The sequence below is a fragment of the Mya arenaria genome, chromosome 16 (assembly GCF_026914265.1).
Source record: "Mya arenaria isolate MELC-2E11 chromosome 16, ASM2691426v1".
Lineage (NCBI taxonomy): Eukaryota > Metazoa > Mollusca > Bivalvia > Myida > Myidae > Mya > Mya arenaria.
Window position 1 is genome coordinate 12,396,774 of NC_069137.1, and position 24,964 is coordinate 12,421,737.

Sequence of the window (24,964 nt, forward strand, 5' to 3'; positions counted from 1 at the left end):
AACTTAAAATTACGTCCGAACTTCAGTATGTGTTGACATTTTACATTTTCGCCATTTTGACCTCCAGTTCAAATTTATTTCGCACTTTTAGCAATGGAAAACTATCAGTGTTCGGTAATGTGTTTATTCCCATGATGGTTTGCATGTTTACATATGAAAGCATGTACTTACCTCCGTGTTATACCATCAATTCTGCCATTTTATCTTTTTTAAGTCACTAAACTCGAGTAAGCCTTTTTAACTAAATGTTTATCTACTAAAAAAAATAGGTCATGAGCAATCTAAAACAAAGGGAGACAACAGCAACGAAGTGCAAAGTCAAGGGAAATAATTTGTTTAAACCTTAAACAAAAAGGTCAAATACAACTATTTATGATATATAAATGACCGACCAATTCAGCAACAGGCAGGGAACGACTGATTGCAATTTGTTATGTTCACGATCGAAATAAATGATGTTTTATGCCGATAAACTCATTTTCTTCTTAAACCGTTAGTAACGCGTTCAGCCATAAATATAAATTTTTGAACGTAAATATTAAAAGCTGCGATCTGATATTTTGTCTCCAGTCTTATATCTCTGTTTTCCAGATATTTACGCAAAGATTGGTCCATTCCAAGACACAAAAAATATTTTGTGAAAGCGGTCAATCTGTTAGAGTACAGCTTAAAGAATGCTAGGATCTGTTTGCGAATATATAAACATCCAAAACCTTTTGTGTATCGTTTTGTTGAATAAATATCATGTTTTTCATTGAAAACTTTGAAACTAGCTTGTGTTTATACGTGACGATGTAAACTAATATCATATTTTGCGTGAATAAAATGAAAATTTAGACTATTTTACTCTGAAAATGAACGTCTGGAAATATTTCATTTACGGCCTAAATCAAATATTTTGCGTAGATTGTCAAGTAAATGTCATTATATCATTTTTAATGTAAAACAAGCATACAATAAATAACACATAACTTATTGAAGTATAAGGTTGTAACCTATTTCAACACGTGAAATCATACACAAAAATAAGAATACATGTTCAACGGTGCATTAAGATGACATTGATCAAACATATCTACCAGACGCTTTAAACTTGCGCAAATTGTGTGCACATTAATTGATGACGTATCAAGCATGCATTAGTCAACATGTGCAACCGCTTTTTTGAGAATAAGGTTTGCCCGGTTAGCGCAGAGGTTAGCTCACTCGCTTCTTTAAAAGGCGACCCGGGTTCGATACCCAACCTTGGCGAATGTGAGTTTGATAAATGGTGACCAAGCCGGACAAGTGGGTTTTAAACGGGTACTCAGTTTCACCCACAACCAAAGACCACACCCTTACGCAACATCGTGCCAACTAGAGTGACTTAGTATATGAAATCATAACTTTCTTTACAATCGTAATAAAATATATGTAACGTTTTAACTAGGGGTTGTCCAATCCAGCAATCTCGCAGATCTATAAAGCACTTTTTGATATTTGGTCTTCTGTTTTCATTGCAGCAAACAGTTTTGTTCTAATTAATTTTAAAATTGGCACAAAAAGTAATAAGTATGAAAGATTACATGTCCCGAATGGAAATTGAATCGCACACACAAACGGGTATATATTATCTTCTTATCCACTCATTCCTTATAGAAGATATAACCTTTATGTTAGGTAGCGCTTGTTGGTTAGGGTTTGTAGGGCATTCGTGGGTATATCTTTATAAATGGAGCAAAGAAAACGTACCTAACAAAGGTTGATACGTGAGATCGTCTGTATAACTCCGCTTTGTCCATCTGTTTAGGACTTAGGACTTAATCCAGTACGTTTTGTTCCGAAACCTCGGCGCTAAACAGGCAGCAATATCCATACGGCCGACACTATATCACACGCATGTCCGTGTCCTTGATAAAAATATAGTGATATAGTATATTTTGAGAGATAAGGAGAACCTACCACAGGAGAAACTACCACAGCTGGGGTTTAACTCACAGGGGTTTCTCTCGAAAAAAAAAATCTTATATATATTATATAGACAAGGGGTTGAACTCAAATTTTGCAATCCTCCAAAAAATGATGTAAACAATGTAATACAGTTAAATTAATGTTTTTGTTATAAATAAAGTGACTAATGTCAGTATACAAATGACTTTTAAAAGACCGAAATCAACAGAGTATTAAATTATCCATAAAAATCCATATATCATCGCATTTGGACACACGTTCGCAAAAATCTAATATATGAAATTACCTCAGTAAATATCACGATGCGTGTAAAGTTGTGCGATTACATCCAGTTCGATGAAGTACCATAAATTTGAACACCAACCACTTTGTTCGTTGTAATTGAATAATTTACACCACTATAATTGGCGAAAAACAAACATCGAGTTTATTTTTGTCTTTCCTCGGCCATTTTGATTTCCCACACTCCAGTTGTATCCAGCGATATCATTGGCTGATGACTGGCTCCGTCACGGCGGTGGTTTTTACAATAGCCAATAAATTAATTCGTAACAAAGTTTAACGCACGCGCAGAAAATGGCGATTTTGACAGATTAACTATGCTGAGGGAATTTTCGGTGTTTTGTGCTCTTCTTAGGAATGCATTGGTAAAAATTGCGCATTTAATATGATTATTTTTTGTTATTTTAATAAATTATAGCGTTTAATATTCGTCATTTCCTAGAAAAAGGTACATTTACCTACGTTGTTTCCGTTTGCGAACCTGTGTCAGGATTGCAAAATTTGAGTTCAACCCCTTGTCTATATAATATATATATGATTTTTTTTTCGAGAGAAACCCCTGTGGTTTAACTCTCAAAGATTGACAGTTTTAATTTTTGTTTAGTTTTTGTCTCAGAATCAACTTATTTTGGTATAAATGCCTTCAATATGGTGATGTAAGACAATTAACAATAGAAGGCATCTCAATTGTTTTGAAATCTGCCGAAAATATCATTTTTTTCTTAAAACGTTAGTAACGCTTTTAGCCATTATTAAACATCATTTTTCGAACGTTAATATGACAAAGTATGATCTGATCTTTAGTCAGCAGTCTTGTCTCATTGGTTTTAAGTCATTTTAAAAATGGCTCATTCAAAAATAAAAAAAATATAAAGGCTAATCTGTAAGAGTGCAGTTTTACGCATACAACATGTTTGGTGAAAATCAGGCCCCAATTTCTCGAAACTTCTTAAGCTTAACAGGCTGATGTCGCTTATATCAATTAGCCAAAATACATACTGAAAATAGATTTTGATGAATGAAAAATGGTTTATTCTGATAATCATACAGATTATATTCCTACATAATTTCTAAAAAATCTCGAAGAAGTTAATATAACACATTTTTAGAACAACAAAAATAGTGAGATTAGCTTAATCCTGTTCTAAGGGACTAAAGAAGTTTCCAGAAATTGGGACCAGAGTTATATAGTACCAGATCACGCGCTTCATTCTTACAGCAACAAACATTTTTTTTTTCATTTTAATTAGTTCGGGTTTACAATCCTGGTTAAGGTATTTCATTGCGTTGACATTTCCAGCGAACAGCTTCATTCCCAAACAAAGAAGAAGACCGTCTCTCCCCGAACACCCAGTTCTTGATAATGGTGTCGAATTGCTAATTTCACAACTACCAAAGATACGTAAACACCGTTTCCGGCGAGCTGACCTTTACCATGGCAACGACCCAGCAGTCCCACATGGAAACAAAGGTCATTGGCATCCACCGAAACCACCTTCAGAAGAAAAGATATCAGGTAACAGAGACAAATAATCAGTAACAAGTGCCAAAATAATCAGTAGCATGCGCCAAAACTATCAGTAACATGTGCCAAAATAATCAGTAACATGTGCCAAAATGATCAGTAACATGTGCCAAAATTATCAATAACATGTGTCAAAGTTATCAGTAACATGTGCCAAAATTATCAGTAACTTGTGTCAAAATTATCAGTAACATGTGTCAAAATTATCGGTAACATGTGCCAAAATTATCCGTAACTTGTGTCAAAATTATCAGTAACATGTTTCAAAATAATCAGTAACATGTGCCAACATGATCAGTAACATGTGCCAAAATTATCAGTAACTTGTGCCAAAATATTTAGTAACATGAGTGAACTTCAATAAGACCTATTTTTGTCACATATTTCAATTTGGCTACTCAACAACTGATTTAGTTTAGTCTTTTGTTTACAAACAAACCATCAAGTGACATATATTGAATGTATAAAATGCTTCTAAAAATGCAAGTGCATCTTTAATGATGCCTGTCTGCAAATTTATTCATATTTTCTTATATTGAAATTTGCAAAATGTCCTCTGCTTGAATTGATTACCATTTATTATTGTTACTTGTGTCAATGTTGTTCTCAATTAACAGCCGCCAGATCTCGACCACCACCACCATCGTCCCTCTTTACGACCGGATCTAGGACCGGAAGTAGCCATTACTCCATGCCTCCGAAGTCCGTCCTTGTGCAGAAACAGACTGAGTTACGGGGCTTTACTTCTAAACCTGCTCGACTCGAGGTAAGTTGCAGTGTGTCAGATAAACGTACAATGCAAACTAGAGGGTCAATATCAGTTATAGACACTCAATACCAGGCTCGGAACAACACTGAATTAGAAGTACAAAACGTACAAAAACACAGACATACCATACATAACTAAATCAATACATGGCGAAAGTACTGTGTAGGGGCGGTCAGTAAAAGTTGACACAATTGGTGAAACGGCTTCTTACGTCTGTAATAGGACATATTTGAAGGTGAACTACTGTATCTATTACTCAATGAATAAGCTTATTGCGGGTGTTCAAATGGCGGAGGAAATTGATTGTGACGTCACGTCAGTTTAATTATAAAACATTAATTCTTAACGATCATAAGTAGTAATTATTTGAGGCCGGTTCACGATTTCAATGGATGGAAGAGAAGGTACGCATCTAATATTTTATATATTGGATCCAGGAAGATATCACTTCGGAAATGCAAAAATGTTTTAATAAATCGAAAATAATAGAAAACATATGCATGTAGTTTACAAAACAAATATTTCTCTTATTCGCAATTGAAATAAAACTAGTGTTACATTTTGTTTGAGAAATTATAATGTCGCCCAACTCTGTTTCTTGCAGAATACGCTACAACGAGTGAGCCAAGCAGAATCTAGAAACAGATTCCCCAGTCATTTCTCGTCACATACAAAAAAGCAAGACCTTAAACAACAACAACAACCTCAACAGCCAAAACAGCCGGGTGTAATCGCAGAACCAAATGTCCCGGCCCCGAATAGTCCCCATCCATTTAGTATATACTCAGAGCCGATGGTTGATACACAAAAATCCGCGAAAACAAATCCAACTTCTGAAAATCATTCGGAACAAACGCATGCGCATGCGCACGGACATGGCGTTGCACCTCATCCACATGAACCGGAAGTTGGACCTCAAGCGCATGCGCTAAATTCACACAATCAGCCTTATATTCCATCACCTGTTAGCCAATCAAAACCGCCGTACCAAGAAGTGCAACAAAGCGGCAAACCTCATCGACAACAAGTATATGAGCAGCAGCAACAGCATCAGCAACAAGCAACTACACCAGCACCACCTGCAAATGGAAATAATGATGTGGTAGAAGGTACGTAGAACCATTAAAAATACCCTTCCAGTTTAATCATTTTCGTGTAGTGACTTTGATTTTGATGTCTTATATTATTAAAATAAAAACTCGATTCATCAAAATGTATCCCTTAAAACGTTTTTGATCAATATGAAATATTAATTGTTATTCGAGTCATTACAATATGTTTCATATGGCGGCATTAATCAGTATGAATATTTAAGAAATATTACACAACACTGAGGGTTATATGCCATTATTAGGACCGGCAAGTCAGCCACCGAAAGTCAATATTGACCGAGGCGTTAGCCGTGGTCAATTCATCTTCGGGGGCTGACTGGCTGGCCCAGGGGGCTGACTGGCTGACCCTTATATGCCATATGGCCCGAGGCGTTAGCCGTGGTCATTTCACCTACGGGGGCTGACTGGCTGGCCCTTATATGCCATATGGCCCGAGGCGTTAGCCGTGGTCAATTTACCTTCGGGGGCTGACTGACTGGCCCTTATATGCCATATGTCCCGAGACGTTAGCCGTGGTCAATTCACCTTCGGGGGCTGACTGGCTGGCCCTTATATGCCATATGGCCCGAGACGTTAGCCGTGGTCAATACACCTTCGGGGGCTGACTGGCTGGCCCTTATATGCCATATGGCCCGAGACGTTAGCCGTGGTCAATTCATCTTCGGGGCTGACTGGCCGGCCCTTATATGCCATATGGCCCGAGGCGTTAGCCGTGGTCAATTCATCTTCGGGGGCTGACTGGCCGGCCCTTATATGCCATATGGCCCGAAATTGTCTGTAAATATTTCATATGTTATACAGAACAATTTGTATTACCATTCAATATTTTTAAAGCACTATATATGTGGTTTTTTTAACAAAGCTAATAATGTTTACACATTTTCGCCGTTGTAAAAATGGGCAAACTAAACTTTCCAGTTGTATAACGTCAGCGATCCATATTACATTTTGGCGAGGTCCGGACCGGCTTAAATATGATATAGACCGCTGACGTCATAAAAGTGTATTCTTATCAAAATAAACTGAAATACGATCGACTTCATATATACGAAGAAGAGACACATGTAATGTATAATATTTGTTGTTATTCGAATCATCACAATGAATATCATATTATGCACCAGTAAATAATAATCACGCCCTCCCCCCCCCCCCCAGTCCGGGGGAATAACAGGGACTTTGACTTTCAGTACAACCAGGCCAGGGTAAAAATCTCGGATGATGGTAAACTCCCCGCCAAATGCGCCCCGCACTCCAGGGACTCTAGATAAGGCCCATTCCCGCTAAATTTGGGGCGAAGACAAAACCCAAAACCACCGCAGTCACCCGGCGCTGCGGGGCCACCTGGAAATAAAAAGACGGTCCATTTTCCCCGACTATTCCCGGTATACCCCAGGACCTTGTGGGGAGGGCGTGGTTACAATTGACTGGTGCATAGCCCTATGTATAAACATGGATATTCATTGTTGCCTGCTTCATCACAATGTGTCTTTTAAACGCTATGTATTACTTTGGCTATTTCTTTTTAATGTATCCGTGGCCTAGTGGTTAAGGCGTCCGCCTACGGAGCGGGAGGTCGTGAGTTCAATCCCGGGCCGCGTCATACCGAAAGAATTTAAAAGTTGTACAAGTAGCTCTCTTGCCTGGCGCTCGGCATTTAAAGGGTAGCGCTTGAAAAAGTGGTGTATTCAGGAAAATGTTATCCCGTGTATCGGTGCTTTGTAAGACCTTATTTTTCCCAGATCATATTCTTTCCACCTGAGAAAAATAGGATCCTATTCTTCACAGCTGGAAAAAAATAAGATCTCATTTGTCACACATTTCGAACATATATGTCACAGCTCCTTGGAAATTTGTGATCGATGCCGGTTTATTATGTACCATGAAATCACAATCCTCACAGGTCAAAAATTGCATAATTACAAAAAAAGTAAATTTTACAAATGAGTCGCATTTGTCACAGATTGCTATTTTATGAAGAATCGTTGATTTCTGTTGTTGTTGATGCAGTAACTTGGCTGCAGTTGTAGGCGTAGTGGCGGTTGTTGTAGAGATAGTTATTTTTATATTGTTGCTGTACGGGTATTGGTGGTACAAGTAGGTAAAGTATTGTTTCTTGTTGGCACCGTAATAGTTTATTCCTAGTAAAGGTAGATGGCATTGTGTTTGTTATCGTGAGTTGTGTTTTCATAGACAGATGTACTGGAAAAGTATTTCCACTTCTTCGTCTTCTTCTTCCTTTTCTTCTTCATCTCATTATTATTATTATTATTATTATTATTATTATTGTTATTGTTATTGTTATTATTATTATTATTATTATTATTATTATTATTTTATTTTCATTATTTTTTATTTATTTTATTATTACATTTTTAATATCAAATTAATCAAACAGCAATGTCATCGACAAAATCTGTGAAGAATATGATTATCTCGCTTACAACCATTTTGATCAATCATATATGTCACAGTTTGAAGTTGTGAAGAATAGGATCCTATTTTTCCCAGACCTGTGAAGAATATGATCTGGGAATAATAAGGTCCTATAGGAACCAAGAGGTCTCTTCGCAAAGAGGTAGGAAAACGCACCCGGATCTCTTGTAACTTACTCTGTTTCTTCAAGTCTTCAAATGTCTGGATTTGACTGCGATTTGCTGTCACTTCTATCTCATGTCATTTATGGCATTTAAACATAATTTAAGTCGTGATGGCGTCACGGCGGGGTCAAGCCATAATGCAGTCACGGCGGTGTCCAACCAAATGCAGCCAATGGGCGCAGGCAGACCTTAATAAACTCAGATTAAACAAATGGCAATCTATTTCAGCACGATTCATCACGATGTTCGACTCCTGGTTTCAAGAACGGTTCGGTAACACACCTCAGACCACGACAGCAGCCCCTCCAACAATACTGATTTTGAGTAAGGGAAATAGTATGACTTTGTATTGAGTACAATTAATTGACAATTGAAATGCATAACATTATGACCATAAATAACTTATCTTAACATAATATTATTCCAGATTGCAATTTAACGCTTATGTTTTGTTTTTAAAGCTTGTGTATACGTATACCTCAATATATGAGAATCTTGTTCAAAAGTATTTAAGGAAACCAACAGAACACAATCGCGTAATATTTCGATAGGTTGTCCGCATGTTATTTTAGGCTAGTAACGGCAAATTTGAACAATTTTGTTGATAATTTTATTTTCTGTATAAACATTGACTAATCGATGATCGTCTAGGTTGTCTTTTACCAAACACAAACATATTCCAGTTTTATTCATGTGGCTGCATAGTAACAATACGAAGACGATGTACCTTTGGTAAACAATTAAACTGATATCTGTTAAACCCAGCAATATTAGTTGTCGCTAAAATACGGAAACGAGCACAATAATATAGCATGTCGACCTGTTTCGGGCAAGCAATTACAGTTGAACCAGCCATACGGAGCAACATAATTTCTCGCCATGCTTACTTAAGACAATCGGCTGCATCCAGTCATATAAGACTGGATAAGTTTGCAATTAAAAGTAAGATGATTGTGCTATGGTAGTTATTGAGCAGCCATCAATAAACATTTTGACTTACTTCTACCCAAACCACAGAAACAACCAGCAGCCAATTCAATGAAACTTAATTCGTTTTAGTGGTTATTTTTCTTTGGCTTGTTGACTCATGTAAACGATGTGATTGGTTAGAAGTAATATTAGGATAAATATTGACCAATCAATTAACGTGTTGGATAACTTTGGCAAAATAGAAAACTTAAGCGGTTTTATATAATTATCTGCTGGTCCCAATTTCTCGAAACTTCTTTAAGTTAACAGGCTTAAGTTGCCTATTTCAATTAGCCAAAATGCAATATATATAAATGAAAAATTGTTTATTGTGATCGTAACTATAATTCCTATCTTAAGTATTAAAACATTTAAAGGATTATATAAAACGCAAATCATTGAAAGACAAAAATAGTGGGTCTAGCTTAATCACGTTATAAGACACTTAATAAGTTTCGAGAAATTGGGGCCAGCGGGTATTAAGTGAGTAACGACGCGCCTCAGGTAGACAATTTAACTCCTGCGACAGCACACATTATCACCATGTTTACTCCAGGAAATGGACAGACCAATAAAGAAGTTGTGACACGACTAGGGCCAAGTTTTCAACTGAAACCAGTTATCCCCAACCCGAACGCGGCCGTCAAGCCCATGTTTGATATCCGAGACAGAATTCTTCAATCTCAAGGTCAAATGCCACCGAAACTTGGAAATGTTGGTAAGTATCGATTTTTAGGCCATAATAAATATGACGTGCTTGCGGGACGAATGTTAAGGTTTTACACATAGTTTACGTTTAGTTACATATCAAATCTTAATTAGATGTATTAATCGTAATACTGTGTTAGATACTTTTGCGTACAAAGTTTTGCAGTGGTCGACAAATTTAAGTATGATATGATGATAATGGCCTGGTACTGTCGGAATGAAACAGTTAAAAACAAACAATACCAAAAACCTTTATTGCATCGTACAATGTTACATTTAGTTGTTCCGACTGTTTTTTTACTGGTGACGTACTATGACGTAACAGATACGTCATCAACTTACCTTATGACATCATCAACAGAACATTAACTTACTTCATGTTTACTGCATCGTCGGCAACCACGGGACTTTCTTCCGTTACACCCCATACATACACAACGAAGCATAGCGCAGTGTGTATCGGGGGTTTCCGACGATGTGTTTACTGATGACTCGGGCCGATTTTTCAGAACTTAGTTAAAGCCAACAATGTGATAAACGACCTGGTTGTATACTTTTTAAAGCTGCACTCTCACAGATTAAACGTTTTAACAACTTTTTTTTTTGTCTTGGCACGAGCCAATGTTTGCGACAATCCATGGAAACCAGTTATATAAGACTGCTGACAAAAGATTAGATCGCAGATTTTTATATTTAAGTTTAAAACTTAATGTTTCATGCATTTGTTTTAACCGTTAACGGTTTAAGCTATAAAACATTAATTTTCAAATGGAAATATGAAAATCTACGATCTGATTTTTTGTCAACAATCTTACATCATTGGGTTGTAGATATTTACGCAAAAATTTGCTCTTTCAAAGACAAAAAAATAAAAAAAAGTTGTAAAAATGGTAAATCTGTGAGAGTGCAGCTTAAACGTAAAATAATTAATGATGTGCGCACATAGTTATTTATAAACATGTGCAGCCGGGACAGTATTTAATCTTGTCATAAACACAGTAGATCACAAGTGAATACAGCAGACCACAAGTGCATCAATTAAATGTCCAGAGCGGTAGCAATTTGAAAGTTATCAACGATGACGTTTACAACAATGTTAACTTTTACAAAGTTCTGAGCAATCGTCCCATTGTCTGTTTTATTTCGAGCCATAATTGCAGTTTTTGTTTACTTGCAGACAAGGCCCAAGCGCCCGCAGGAGTCGACAAAAAAGCGTTGTTTAAAGGTAGGTGTCCTAACACATGTGTTTTAAAGGAAGGTGTCATAAATTATTTTGTTTAAGAAAGGTGTCCTAAACTATGTTGTTTAAAGGAAGGTGTCCTGAACTATGTTGTTTTAAGTAAGTTGTCCTAAACTATGTTGTTTAAAGGAAGGTGTCCTAACACATGTGTTTTAAAGGAAGGTGTCCTAAACTATGTTGTTTAAAGAAAGGTGTCCTAAACTATGTTGTTTAAAGGAAGGTGTCTTAAAATATGTTGTTTAAAGGAAGGTGTCCTAAACTATGTTGTTTAAAGGAAGGTGTCTTAAAATATGTTGTTTAAAGGAAGGCGTCCAAAACTATGTTGTTTAAAGGAAGGTGTCCTAAACTATGTTGTTTAAAGGAAGGTGTCCTAAACTATGTTGTTTAAAGGAAGGTGCCCTAAACTATGTTGTTTAAAGGAAGGTGTCCAAAACTATGTTGTTTAAAGGAAGGTGTCCTAAACTATGTTGTTTAAAGGGAGGTGTCCTAAACTATGTTGTTTAAAGGTAGGTGTCACAACAAAATGCTTTAATAATTTTTACTTAAAAAACTTGTTCCTTAATTTGAGGAGGTATTAAAATATCCATCTTGTAAGTGAGCTAATAAAAGAGGACACAAAAGTGCATTAACGGCGTCAAATTTATTTCCATGTGTATTGCTTATTGTTATACAAATATTTATGTTTTATGTATATAAATTATTGTAATATATATAAACATGTACTTTTCCTGTTTACGGATATCCAATAGCTGGAACAAATCAGCGTATTTGATGTTTTAAAATTAACCTTTGTTACAAACATATGTGTAAGAATAAACTGTTTAGCAATTTGTTAAAGATTCATTTTTTTTTGTAGATTTTATGTCGATGTTCAAAAACGAGCTTGGCGGTACGAATCAAGCACAACCTTCATCAAGTCAAAGTCAAGGACAATACAAACAGCAAACAAAACCCCCGGAGGTGATATCGCGTTCGAATAGAGGAGGGAAACCAGTCAAGCTTCAAGCAGATTCGAGACCAGACGCTGGAAACGCCGGTGAAGGTCAAGGTCCGGACCGGCTTGGACCAGGTCACGCGAACGAGCCGGGTGTGGAACAAAACGTCGAACCGGGTGTAGGCGGGCCAAGACACGAACCACATTCAGAAGGTGGTCCACATGGCGGCCATAGGCACGAGCCGATATCAGAAGCAGGTGTCGGAAAGTATCCGAATGAGGCGAATCCCACTGAACGGATTTCGGAAGTACCCAATCGGGGCCCTGAAGCTGCGCCGTCCCCTAGACACGCTAGACGTCGACCAAGGCCGAACAAACGTCCACAAACCCCGGCAGAGGCGTACTTTTCGGGGGATCCTGCATTCCAGCCTGACCCCTATCCTCCTACTCCAGACGCTCATATCCCAAAATCGAAACCGGCATCACAACCACCTCAACCGGACCCCTCCACACCAACCCCGGAAGTTTCCTCATACACCCCGCCACCTATAACGACAACAACCTCAGCCCCCGGGAAGAGGGGCCGGTCACGTCCTACCACCCCCGTACCCAAGGTGACTGCACCACCGACCGAACCAACGCCTCGGCCTGGTATCGACCCGGATACACTTGCTGACATCAATGAAGCCAGAAGTAAGTGCATTTACGTTTAAAGCTTGAGACCAACCAGACGCAATAAGAACAAATCTGTATCTGATCGTTGATTTGTTATTGGTATGTTTTCCTTTATGCATCACATCTGGTATGTTATTCATAAACAAACTCGTAAACCAGTATCTGAAATACATACCATGGTCCTTTATGATACGTCACAACTTGGGCGACGCAACTTTAAGTTTGTTCACTGGAAACTATAAAGTAATATTGCCGCTGATGTAAAATTAACCGTAAGACACGTTTCGGTTTGTCGCGGTTGAAATATAATTTCTAGATGTTATTTCCGATATGCATATGGTCGGAAGACTGTATTGATGAATGCTAACTTCATCATATAACTTTGGCTTAAAGCTGCACTATCACAGATTAAATGTTTTGACAACTTTTTTTTTTTTATTTGTCTTGGAACGAGCCAATTTTTGCGAAAATCCATGGAAACCAGTTATATAAGACGGCTGACAAAAATATATCGCAGATTTACATATAAGTTCAAAAATATTGTTTTATGCATTTTTCTTACACTGTTAGTAACGGTTTAATTCATAAAACATAAATTTTCAAATGGAAATATGTAAATCTACGATCTGATCTTTTGTCAGCAATCTTATATCATTGGTTTGCAGATGTTTACGCAAAAATTTGCTCTTTCCATGACAACAAAAATTTAAAGTTATAAAAATGGTATATCTATGGGAGTGCAGCTTTAAGTGCAATGAGAATATTTTATCATATTCAATCTAGCTTGAGAATAAAATTATACAGGTCGGTGTTGAACTTGCAGTTTACATTGATCTGGGTGTTAAAATTGTTAAGACATGTTGATAAAACCCATTCAAATACCTCTAAGTAATAGTTAGATGACATGAAGTAACATTTAAATGATAAAGAAAAGGCGGGGTGAGTGAAGCGAATGACCCCTTTTTAGTCAGGGTGAGTGAAGCGAATGACCCCTTTTTAGTCGGGGTGAGTGAAGCGAATGACCCCTTTTTAGTCGGGGTGAGTGAAGCGAATGACCCCTTTTTAGTCGGGGTGAGTGAAGCGAATGACCCCTTTTTAGTCAGGGTGAGTGAAGCGAATGACCCCTTTTTAGTCAGGGTGAGTGAAGCGAATGACCCCTTTTTAGTCAGGGTGAGTGAAGCGAATGACCCCTTTTTAGTCATTAATATGTTGTTGTTTTTTCAGGTTATCTAACTATTACGTAGATATTATAAGTTACGGGGTTAGTAGGTGACCCGATATGGGATATACGGGGCAAAGGAAACCATATCGGGTGAGAGCGAATATTGTTCCCTGCGCCCCGTATATCCCATATCGGGTCACCTACTAACCCCGTAACGTATATATCACGTCGACAATCTGTTTACATGTTTAAATGTTTCATTTATTCATCGGAATCGGAAAATGGACGCCATTTTGGAACGATATAAATTTGATGACCCAATATGGAGAACTATGAGGTCGATGCGTCATTTATGTTGGAGGCGTGATATTTATATATTTGAATGGGGTTTATAAACTTTGTGAGGAGTAACGATGGCGTTAACAACGTTGGTAATATTATAATAGTTATGAAATATTAGCTGATAATCCTATTAATTATGTTAATCAATTAGACCAGGTAACCTGTTTATTAATCGACTCTGACCGATGTTGGTACCAGTGCGTTGCACTCTCACAGATTGACCTATTTGACAATGTTTTTATTTTTTACAAATAATAATAGAACAGATCTCAATTATTTGGAAAATTGCCGAAAATTTCATTTTTCTTAAAACGTTAGTTATGCTTATAGCCATAAAACATCAATTTTCGAGCGTAAATATTAAAAACTGCGATCTGATCTTTTATCAGCAGTCTTAAATCACCGCTTTCAGACATTCACCCAAAATTTGGCTTATTTCAAGACAAGAACATTAACGGTCAATCTCTGTGAGTGCAGCTTTAAATTGAAGTTGGCGTTCATGTCTGGTTTTGGTCTGCTATTGGCTTAGAAATCCGAGCTCGAAAATTCAGTTTGTCAATATGAATGCACACCTTCGCAACGCAGATGGACAAAAGCACCGTCACCGGTTGACATGTGCGTCGAGCGGTTGTGAATACAATCATTCATAGATAATTATAGAATATGCTAATTTATGCTTACTTGATGATGACGTCAGCTAAGATCTGCTCAAAACGAGGCTTGTACTAAAAATACCTGCAAGAGCATAACATGTCAATTTTTAATCTGCACTCACGTTTTTACAACTTTTTTTATTTTTTGTCTCGGAAAGAGCAATATTTTGCGTACATATCTGCAAACCAGTGATCAAAGATTGATGACAAAAGGTTAGAGCGCAGATTTGCGTATTTCAGTTCGAAAATTAATGTTTTGTGGCTTAAACCGTTACTAATGGTTTTAGAAAAAATGCAAAAAAAAAAAATTAAGAAAAAAATCTGCGTTCAAATGTTTGGTCTTATATGACTTGTTTCCATGGATTTTCGCAAAAATTGGGTCGTTCCAAGACAAAAAAAAAATACAAAAATTTGTCAAAACGTTCAATCTGTGAGAGTGCAGCTCTAAATAACCGCGATGATCGTTAAAGTGTCAGCATTTTTACCGGGAAGAGTTTATGCAGGTTTCATGATCCAAGCATACGAAATTAACTTCATAGATAGTTAATAATTTATGTTAAATATAATGAAATTGTTATTGAACGATGTGATAAATGTTCCCTGTTGTAAAAAAATTATTTATGCACGTGCGCGCGTTTTTAAAAATGCTCAGGTTAATGAACCATTTACACCTTGAAAGATAGGAGTTTAATCGTTGTATATTTCTTGTATAACTGTTTTTAAATATAATCCCTGAATAATATTTAATAAGTGGTCAACTTTTTTTGTCCAATAAGAAGGCAGTACTTCTTAAGTTTTGCAATACATTCATTTCAGTAAATAAGTAGTCAGCTGTCATTGATTTTAATCAGTTGATGCGGTTGAAAAAAAAACAATGGCTGACCAAGTTAGTTGCTAGTTTACATAAGATAATGTAGACCACTAAAAAGATTAAATATAATTAGAATGTTCTGCGTAACATCTAACCAAGTATTTTTGTCAGTATATTCTAACAAGCATTTACAATTACTTAGAATATGTAAGTAAGGAAGCGTATTTGTGCTATTTTTATCATTTTTCTCGGATTCGAATGCAAGGGGCATATGTGATAACATTAAGAGAAGTGTTAGTGAGAGCAAATTAATAATATGATATATTTAGAAGCCTCGAGCAATTATAGACCTACGGACATGGTTATTATTTATAAAATAATCATCGATAAAAAGTAAAAAAAAAATTTTTTTCATTGTGTTTAAATTTCTATAAAACCTATTTCTTTAAAATGATATTATTGGCGCATCGTTTCTTTACGAACTATGAGAATAACTTTACTCATGTTTCCATAGCCACCGGGACCTTCCTCCTTTTTTCGACTGCATTCATTGCGTCTCTTTCCAACATCCCAAATCTGAAAATACTAAAATGCTAAAATTTCATTTACTAAAAAAGTATTTGTTTCATAACGATTCTGTGTGAAGATTAAAACTAAAATGATACTTTATCTGTAATGTCGATACGATAGTTATGACGCCGAACCCTATCGAGAGGATCCACATCAACGCTGAAAATGAACCTTATAAACAAAGGGAAATAACACATTGAGTTTTGTTGCAGGTTATCAGGGATTACCTCCCTTGGCACCACACCAAGTTGATATGGCGGGAAATATAAAGCCGAAGTTTCGTCGTAATCAGGGACTTTTTCCAAACAGACCACATCCACTTAGAGGTATGCTTTCTATACTTTATAAGCATCAAACGGCATATTGCTGTCACAGTTTCTTCATATGGCCATTTAGTTGATAGCTGTAAGGTTTTGACTCCCTAGTATCGAACTATTAATTTATTTAATACTATTTTGTTGTATGAATGTAAATACACTGTAACAATCAAACCAACATGAAGAGGTTTACATAGAATTTGAGACAAATAATTAAAATTAGGCAACGAGTTATACCAACGTCAGTAACGGCCATCTCCCATCGAACTATAGTAATGTATCGCAAAAGTGTGTTGGTGTTTAAATTTTGTCATTTATTATTTTGAACAAAATCGGAATCATTTTAGAGAACAGATTTAAAGTCAAAGGGATTTGACTACTTCCAGTGTAGAATACATTTAGCTAACAACTGCTCTGTTTTCGATTGTAGTTTAGTTTCAAGTTTATTGGCAATATCGGCAATACATAAGCCTTTGGCCATGAACATACACATAGGATGAGATGTACACAAATTACAAGATGACAAATACAAAATAAACTAAAAAAAACAACACACGTACATAATATAGAGAACACAATCATAGTTTACTTTATTGTACTATCTAACTATGAAGCAACTGCATCAATGCTGGCAGAACGTCGTTGAAAAGCATTGTAAATGTATTCATATTTTATAAACAATTCTTATATTGTTTGGGATTTTTGAAGACATTAAAATCTCTAAATTTATTCAAGGTATTCCATGAATTGGAAATATTTAATTATAAAGCACTTATATCATCGCGGACTTCTTTTGCCTGTTATAACCTAAAACAAATGTGTTATTTTCAGCGCGGAGGCCTCAGGGTGGTAGGCGGATTACACGGCAACATCAGCACCTCCACAGGGAGCTACAGGGTCAACTGAACCCCGAGCTTCACAGAGTTATTCATTCATTACTCAGAACAAAGTAAGATAATCCCTCGGTTCATGGCTGGTATTCAATATTACCCCTCGGTCCATGGCTGGTATTCAATATTACCCCTCGGTCCATGGCTGGTATTTAATATTACCTCTCGGTCCATGGCTGGTATTCAATATTACCCCTCGGTCCATGGCTGGTATTCAATATTACCCCTCGGTCCATGGCTGGTATTTAATATTACCCCTCGGTCCATGGCTGGTATTTAATATTACCCCTCGGTCCATGGCTGGTATTCAATATTACCCCTCGGTCCATGGCTGGTATTCAATATTACCCCTCGGTCCATGGCTGGTATCCAATATTACCCCTCGGTCCATGGCTGGTATTCAATATTACCCCTCGGTCCATGGCTGGTATTTAATATTGGTCTTATTTGGATCTAAGACTGGTGTAGCTAATCGGATTTCGTGTAATTAATAAATGACTTGAGTACAGTAAATGGAGTCAATGATGTATGACCATAAGAATGACTTAAGTCGCATAATGAATATCACTCCTTATACAATTTCGGCGGCTGACTGGCCTGTCCTTATCATAATGACATATGACCCTCAGAGGTGTGTAATATTTCTTAATTTACTACAGCGAAACTCAATAATGTGTGTTATTACTTTGAGTATGTAAAGCGGCTTGTTTGTCCTTACTGAGAAAAAAGGCAGCCTTGTGCTTTCCGTTTCCATTGAATTAGAATACCTACCACAAGCGCCTCTCCACCATTTTAATTCCATGAAAACAGCCGTAAATGATAATAAATTTTAACCAATCTCCATTTCCTCCCTAAAATAACTGCTGTAAATAGATTCGATAACGCGTTCATGATGGCACCCAATCCTGCAATATCTCATATCTGTTATTGGAATACAACCTACATTTTCAGCCAATAAAATTGCAGACAGTCACAAAGTACTAGACTTAATCATAATAATTTCAACTTTCCCGGGTGTTTAAAGGTCCGCCCACTGCCACTCATCCCATACACACTCCCTGCGTCAGAGTTTGCGCTGACAATGTATCAGCCAATTAGGATGTATTCTAAGTCAGTTAGATGTCCTGAAGTAATTTCTTTATGATTCAAAAGGGCTCGTTCGCTACTCACACTCCGCCATTCTTTATCATTAAACAGTTAATGCATGCCATCTTACTATTACTTAACTGGCATACTCGCTAGAGCATATTCGGTAATGCCACGTAAATGATGAGGCTGATGTCCTGAACTATCGTCAAATCCTATACTTTCTTACATTATTTAAATGACTAGTGGTCACAACCTTTTCGACAACGTACTAATGCCGACCATATGTCCTAGTCTATCTCACTTTTCTATCCTTATGTTCTAATTATTTTCAGGAATAACGGCCACATCCTATTTGGTAACGTATTTATGACGGTCTTTTCCACTTTCTCATCATTTTTATCTAATTATTTTCAGGAATAATAGACGCAATAACATGTTTGGTAACGTATATATGACGACACACAACCCTCAATTGGCGTTTAACCCTGCTTTGGATCCGGACTTGATGGCAGATCTAATGGAAGGTTAGTTTTGTTTAAATATGTATTTATATTTAAAGCTGCAATCTCACGGATTGAACGTTTTGAAAACTTTTTTATTTTATTTTTTGTCTTGGAACAGGCCAATTTGTGCGAACATGTAAACCAGTTATATAAGACTGCTGACAAAAATATACCGCAGAGTTTTATATTTAAGCTCAAAAATTGATGTTTTAAACAATTTTCTTAAACCGTTAGTAACGCTTTTAGCCACAAAACATTAATTATCGAACGAAAATGTGGAAATTTCAGATCTTATCTTTTGTCCGCAGTCTTTTGTCACTGCTTTGCAGATATTTACGCAAAACTTGGTTCATGCCAAGACAAAAAAATAATTTATAATGCAAGGGTTGTTTATTCTATAGATTAAAATGGAATGTTAGTTTATACTATAGATTTATTGCAAAGACATTAACTAGGTTTTTTGAGTCGAACTTCATCCGAACTTTTTCTTGGAGAGGCCAAAGTCGTTTAGGTTGTATTAACACGCAACATTATTTTTTACCGTTTTATTGGAAGCATCCAGAATGCTTCATAATGTTGTGTGTTTTTTTAACTCTATTTATTTTTTAAGTTTCCACACAGCAGGGGACCCTTTAAGCTCCCACCTTCACATATAACATTTTCAGACCACACCAATTAATACCTCTAATTGACTCGCCAGGTTTACGAGACTACGGCACAATTGATAAGGTTTTGGTACGCCCCTGGCGGAGATCTTCTGCCAATTAGCCTGCTGAATACTTCCCCATGGCATACACATATCTTATCTCGTATTATCTCATCTAATGCTATCATATCTTATCTTTCAGCCCGCGGTGCCACATGGTCAGGTTGAAACGTGACGTCACATACGATGTCACATGATCCAATCAAATGACGTCATATTATCATGACGTAGTGATTAACCTTGGGTGCTTGGTATTGATGATGTTGATGACTGAATTCTTGAAATAAATGTTAATAATGTTGCGAGTTCACCGAATGCTTCTTAAAGGAGCAAAATGTAGTTTAATGTTTAAAAAAAACATATGATGACTGTACAAATAAACAATATTAGCGTTATTTTGGCGCTTCTTTTACTTAGGAATGAATGGCCACGTAGCTATTAATCGAAGAAAAAAACCCACATTAATACATACTAATGTTTTATTTATTTGGACACAAATCATTTTGTTTTGTTTTGTTTTCATTAAAGTTATTTTTGTTAATCATGATATAAAATTAAGTTCAAAACAAATATTTTTGCATCAACTTATATTGTGATCCTTTAAATATTTTGCCATACAAGTTTGTCAAAAAAGGTAAATATGCATATACACATTTTTTAAGACTTTAAACTGTTTTTCAAAAAAAATATTACAAAAATATACCTATGCCACGAAACAGTATGATGGATCACAAGAACATAAAAAATAAATTAAATATCGGCCATTTCAAGCACATCAAAAAGGTTATATACGAAATTAGAGCTTTTCATTCCTGCCGAAGATTAAACTGATCTATTTTTAGATATTTTTGTACATGTGCATACATGTTTTCCATTCTTAATATAAAACTGTGCATTCTATATTTAAAATTGTTGTCAACTTTAGCATTGAATATGTAACCAAGCAGTATAAGATGGGATTCATTACCAGTGTATGTATACCACGTGATAAATTGCGTCATAAATGCTATATCGGATGGCAACTTTTCGCTTCGAATAAAGACTTTAAACAAAGATTACTTCTATATTTCTTCACCATTTTAAATGAAACATAACGCAGTCTACGCCGCTTTCTGAGCCCCGCCTTCTGTCTTTTACCAGAGTTTGATAGAGAGAGTTTTATAAAACACTTCGACAAACCTTTTCACAAAACGGCCGCCTGACGGAGTGTTTGATGAAACTAATCACTTTATCAAAATTCGATAATAAAACGAAGGCGGGTCTCTTTAAGCGGCATAGACTGCCCTTTGTTTCATTTAAAATGGTGGAGTAAAAGATAAATTATCTTTGCCTTAAGTCTTCATTTTAAGTAAAAGTGTTGCCTTCCGATGTAGCATTTATGACGTAATTTATCACGTGGTACACACACACTGACTACGTTGTATTAATTGTTTGGTTTATGGAAGCATTTGCGGCTGGTTGCCTTCAATCATTTATTGATTTATTTATTGAATTTATTTAATATATGTTATATGATGCGTCCAAACAAAACATAAAGACTGAAATAGTTATATAATTGAACTATTCGTGGGGTCACACACTGAAAAAACTCTCAGGCGAATGAATACGGTGAGTTATAATAAATCAGAACTATCATTTTAGCGAATACGTTTTGTAGGGAAAATGGTTTTACCATCGATCGCTATTCTTTTTAAACAAAATGGAAACATTTTTACGTATTTCTAGGTCGCTTGCTTTCTACATTTTCCTTCGACCAAGTCCGTTTGACAAAAATAAAAATAAAATAGCTTGAGATTTTTTTCTGGCAGACAAGTTTTAATTCAGTTCCAAGAATTGACGCCTTTTACGCGAATACACGAAAGAAATACAACTTAGATTACTTTTATTCTTCGTTTTAATCGTTTTATTTTATTAATAGTTTGCTCAGTTTAACTGTGATACACAGGGAAATAGTATGTGTTGATTTTTAAAATTGTTCAGACTTTAATATTTCCTTTATTTTATTTAATTTCAACATATTTTGAACTTGATTTTCAATTAATTTGGTTTAAATATTTCGTTGGCATTTTAACGTAGTTGATCAACTTTCTTATATAAGTAATATGATTATTTATGCATTATGTTATGTTTATTTTTATGAACAAAATCTATCCCTTACAATGGATTTTAAAACAAACATTTCACAAATTCTTCTTTTTTTGGCATAATACTTTTTCACTTTTTTCTTTTGGATTTAATATTGAGAATGTCTCAAATCTTACGAATCTATCTTTATATTATAATGTCTTTCGGCCGAGTCTGTAGAAAAAGAAGGTTTATATTAATTTTGAACAATTGAAAAGTGTTTTATGAATAGAGAACTTAATTACATAAAATGAACCGAATACAAAATTACACACTGTCAATTTTATGAAATGTACATTTTGTCATGTGTTTTTAATACATTTGCTTTAAACTGCACTCTCGCAGATTTACCGTTTTTACAACTTTTTATTTGTTTCTGTAAATGGGCCAACTTTTGCGTAATTATCTGCAAACCAGTGATAAAAGACTGCTGACAAAAAATCAGATGGCAGATTTTTATATTTCCGCTCAAAAGTTCATGTTTTATGGCTAAAAGCGTTACTAACGGTACGAAAAAACAACCTGAATAACTTTATGTATACTACATTTTCCTTAATTTATAATAAGTAAATAGCAGACAATACCACCTATAATGGGGTTAATAGACGATAACATTTATCACTAAGCTTAATAAAAACATTTGATGATCATTTCACTTAAAGCTGCACTCTCAATGATTGACCGTTTTGACAACTTTTTAATATTTTGTTAGGAATGAGCTAATTGTTGCGGTAATGTCTGGAAACCAGTCATAAGTAACTGCTGACTCAACGTCAGACTGCAATGTACGCATAAATATTAACTCATAAATTGATGTTTTATGGCTATGAACGTTACTAATGTTTTTAAGAAAAATGAGCATTTTGGCAGTTTTCCAAGCAATGGAGATATGTTCTTTCGTGAGCTATCTTATATGACTACAGTGAAGGCTTTTGTTTCAAAATTAGCTGATTCTGAGACAAAAAATAAAATAAAAGTTAAATCTGCCAATCTGTGAGAGAGCAGCTTTAAGACAAAACCTTTTAGCTAATGCATCCATGTTCATACGGTGCAAAGAGACATTTGTATAAAGAGGTTAGATAGGAATGTTGAATATGCGTGTGTATGTACTGATGAAAGTATCATTACAAAATAGTGTTGTTAAAGTATGGCGTTGTTACGGAAATAAAGAATAAAACTGTATAGTGTGTGTGTGTAAGCTTATTTATACTCGCATTCGGCGAGTGCTCCGATAAGATTTTTAGTCATTTTAGGTTTTTGGAGCATAGTGCGCAGACAGAATGTAACCCTGGTTAGATATACCCTTGTTCTCTAGCGTGCACCAGTGTATAGCACTGTCACACGGGACCCTCATTTAACGTCCCTTCAGGAAGACGCTAGGTACTTTTAGTGTTGCGACGGGGAATCGAACCTGCGATCCCTGGATTGACGGTCAAGTGTGGTCCCACTAGACCTCGGATCCGCCAAATTGTTTACCTTGTTAAAGTGTCATATATAGTTGCCACGAAATTGTAACTTTAAGATAACATTAAAATATTATTGTCAGTTTTAAGAACAATTGTACACTGTTAATGACATAGACTTTAACAACAGCCGAATTATAACTACGGACTTTTATGGTGTTAAAATGTACGGACTTTAAGTGATTTAAGGAGACGATGTCAGTATCCGGTCGTATTTATCCAGGTTTTTTTTTTATTCCAAGTGATAAATTACGTCATAAATGCTACGTCGGAAGGGAACATTTTGGAATGAAGATCTTAAACAAAGATAACTTTCTTATTTCTTCACCATTTTAAATGAAACATGGCGCAGTCTACGCCACTTATATAGCCCCACCTTCGGTCTTTACCAGACTTTGATTTAGGGTTCAGTTTCATTAATGACTTTGAAAAACCTTTTCACAAGACCACGACCAGATGGAGCGCGGTCAAATCATTATTTTGGAAACAAGCTAATCGTGTTTTCTAAGGAACTTATTCTACTTATCAAACGCCGGTATTAAAACAAAGACGGGGCTCTTTTAGCTGCAAAGACTGCCCTTTGATTCATTTAAAATGGTGAAGGAAACAAATTGACCACACAGTCTGACTACACAATCCGACTACACGGTCAGACAACAAGGTCTGACTACACGGTCAGACTACAAGGTCTGACTACACCGTCTGACTACACGGTCTGACAACACGGTCTGCCAACACGATCTAACAACACGGTCTGACTACACGGTCTGACTACACTGTATGACTACACGGTCTGACTACACGGTTTGTCTACACGGTCTGACTACACGGTCTGACTACACGGTTTGTCTACACGGTCTGACTACACGGTCACTACATGGTCTGTCTACACGGCCATACTACACGGTCTGAGTACACGGTTTGTCTACACGGTCAGACTACACGGTCTGACTACACAATCTGACTACATGGTATGACTACACGGTCTGACTTTTCCTAACTCTGTGACATTATCATGGCATCCATTTTTGAACCGCAACAAGCACAAATGGTTCTCAAATTATTTGTTTTTATGATATGTTCTGGACTTTATAAATCCCTTTAAATCACAATAATTGACCTTCGCAAAACTTGCGTCACTTCTATTTTGTTCGTCTCATGTAACAATGATGTTTTCTATTACGTCATAATAATCATTTGAATAACTTCTATTGGTTAATTTAAATGAAATTATGACGTCATGTGTTTTTGCATACGTAATAATTACCATGAGACCTGTTTCTGCTTTTCAGGGCTATTATGTGGTCGAACGGGAAATCCTAACTTCTGGTATATACAATATATTGGTTTATTCAAATGGAACTTTGAAGTTTGTTTTCTCGCTAACGACATCATTAATTTAAATATCATTTCTGCTTGACAGGGATCATGTGATGAGCGAAAAAGCCCTTTTCTATATAGGTTTATTTTAATGGATTTATGACGTCACGATTTTTTGCTTACTTCATAATAAGTGTTATACCTATATCTTATTGTCGGGGTTTGTTTGTTGAGAAGAAATACTACATCG

The 24,964-nt window shown here is 36.1% G+C and overlaps 1 protein-coding gene across 1 annotated transcript in view; it reads left to right on the top strand.

Moving 5' to 3' along the window:
* Window positions 1-23,113, top strand: part of LOC128222482 (trithorax group protein osa-like) — a 60,811-nt gene extending 37,698 nt beyond the window's left edge. Inside the window, exons 5-15 of the mRNA XM_052931503.1 lie at window positions 3,533-3,748; window positions 4,375-4,523; window positions 5,131-5,635; window positions 8,467-8,562; window positions 9,764-9,925; window positions 11,093-11,140; window positions 12,012-12,782; window positions 16,515-16,628; window positions 17,451-17,568; window positions 19,013-19,122; window positions 19,950-23,113. Of these exons, the coding sequence (XP_052787463.1) occupies window positions 3,533-3,748; window positions 4,375-4,523; window positions 5,131-5,635; window positions 8,467-8,562; window positions 9,764-9,925; window positions 11,093-11,140; window positions 12,012-12,782; window positions 16,515-16,628; window positions 17,451-17,568; window positions 19,013-19,122; window positions 19,950-19,975 (2,315 nt within the window). The 3' untranslated portion in view covers window positions 19,976-23,113. The remainder of the gene's footprint in view (window positions 1-3,532; window positions 3,749-4,374; window positions 4,524-5,130; window positions 5,636-8,466; window positions 8,563-9,763; window positions 9,926-11,092; window positions 11,141-12,011; window positions 12,783-16,514; window positions 16,629-17,450; window positions 17,569-19,012; window positions 19,123-19,949) is intronic.
* The last annotated feature ends 1,851 nt before the right edge of the window (window positions 23,114-24,964 follow it).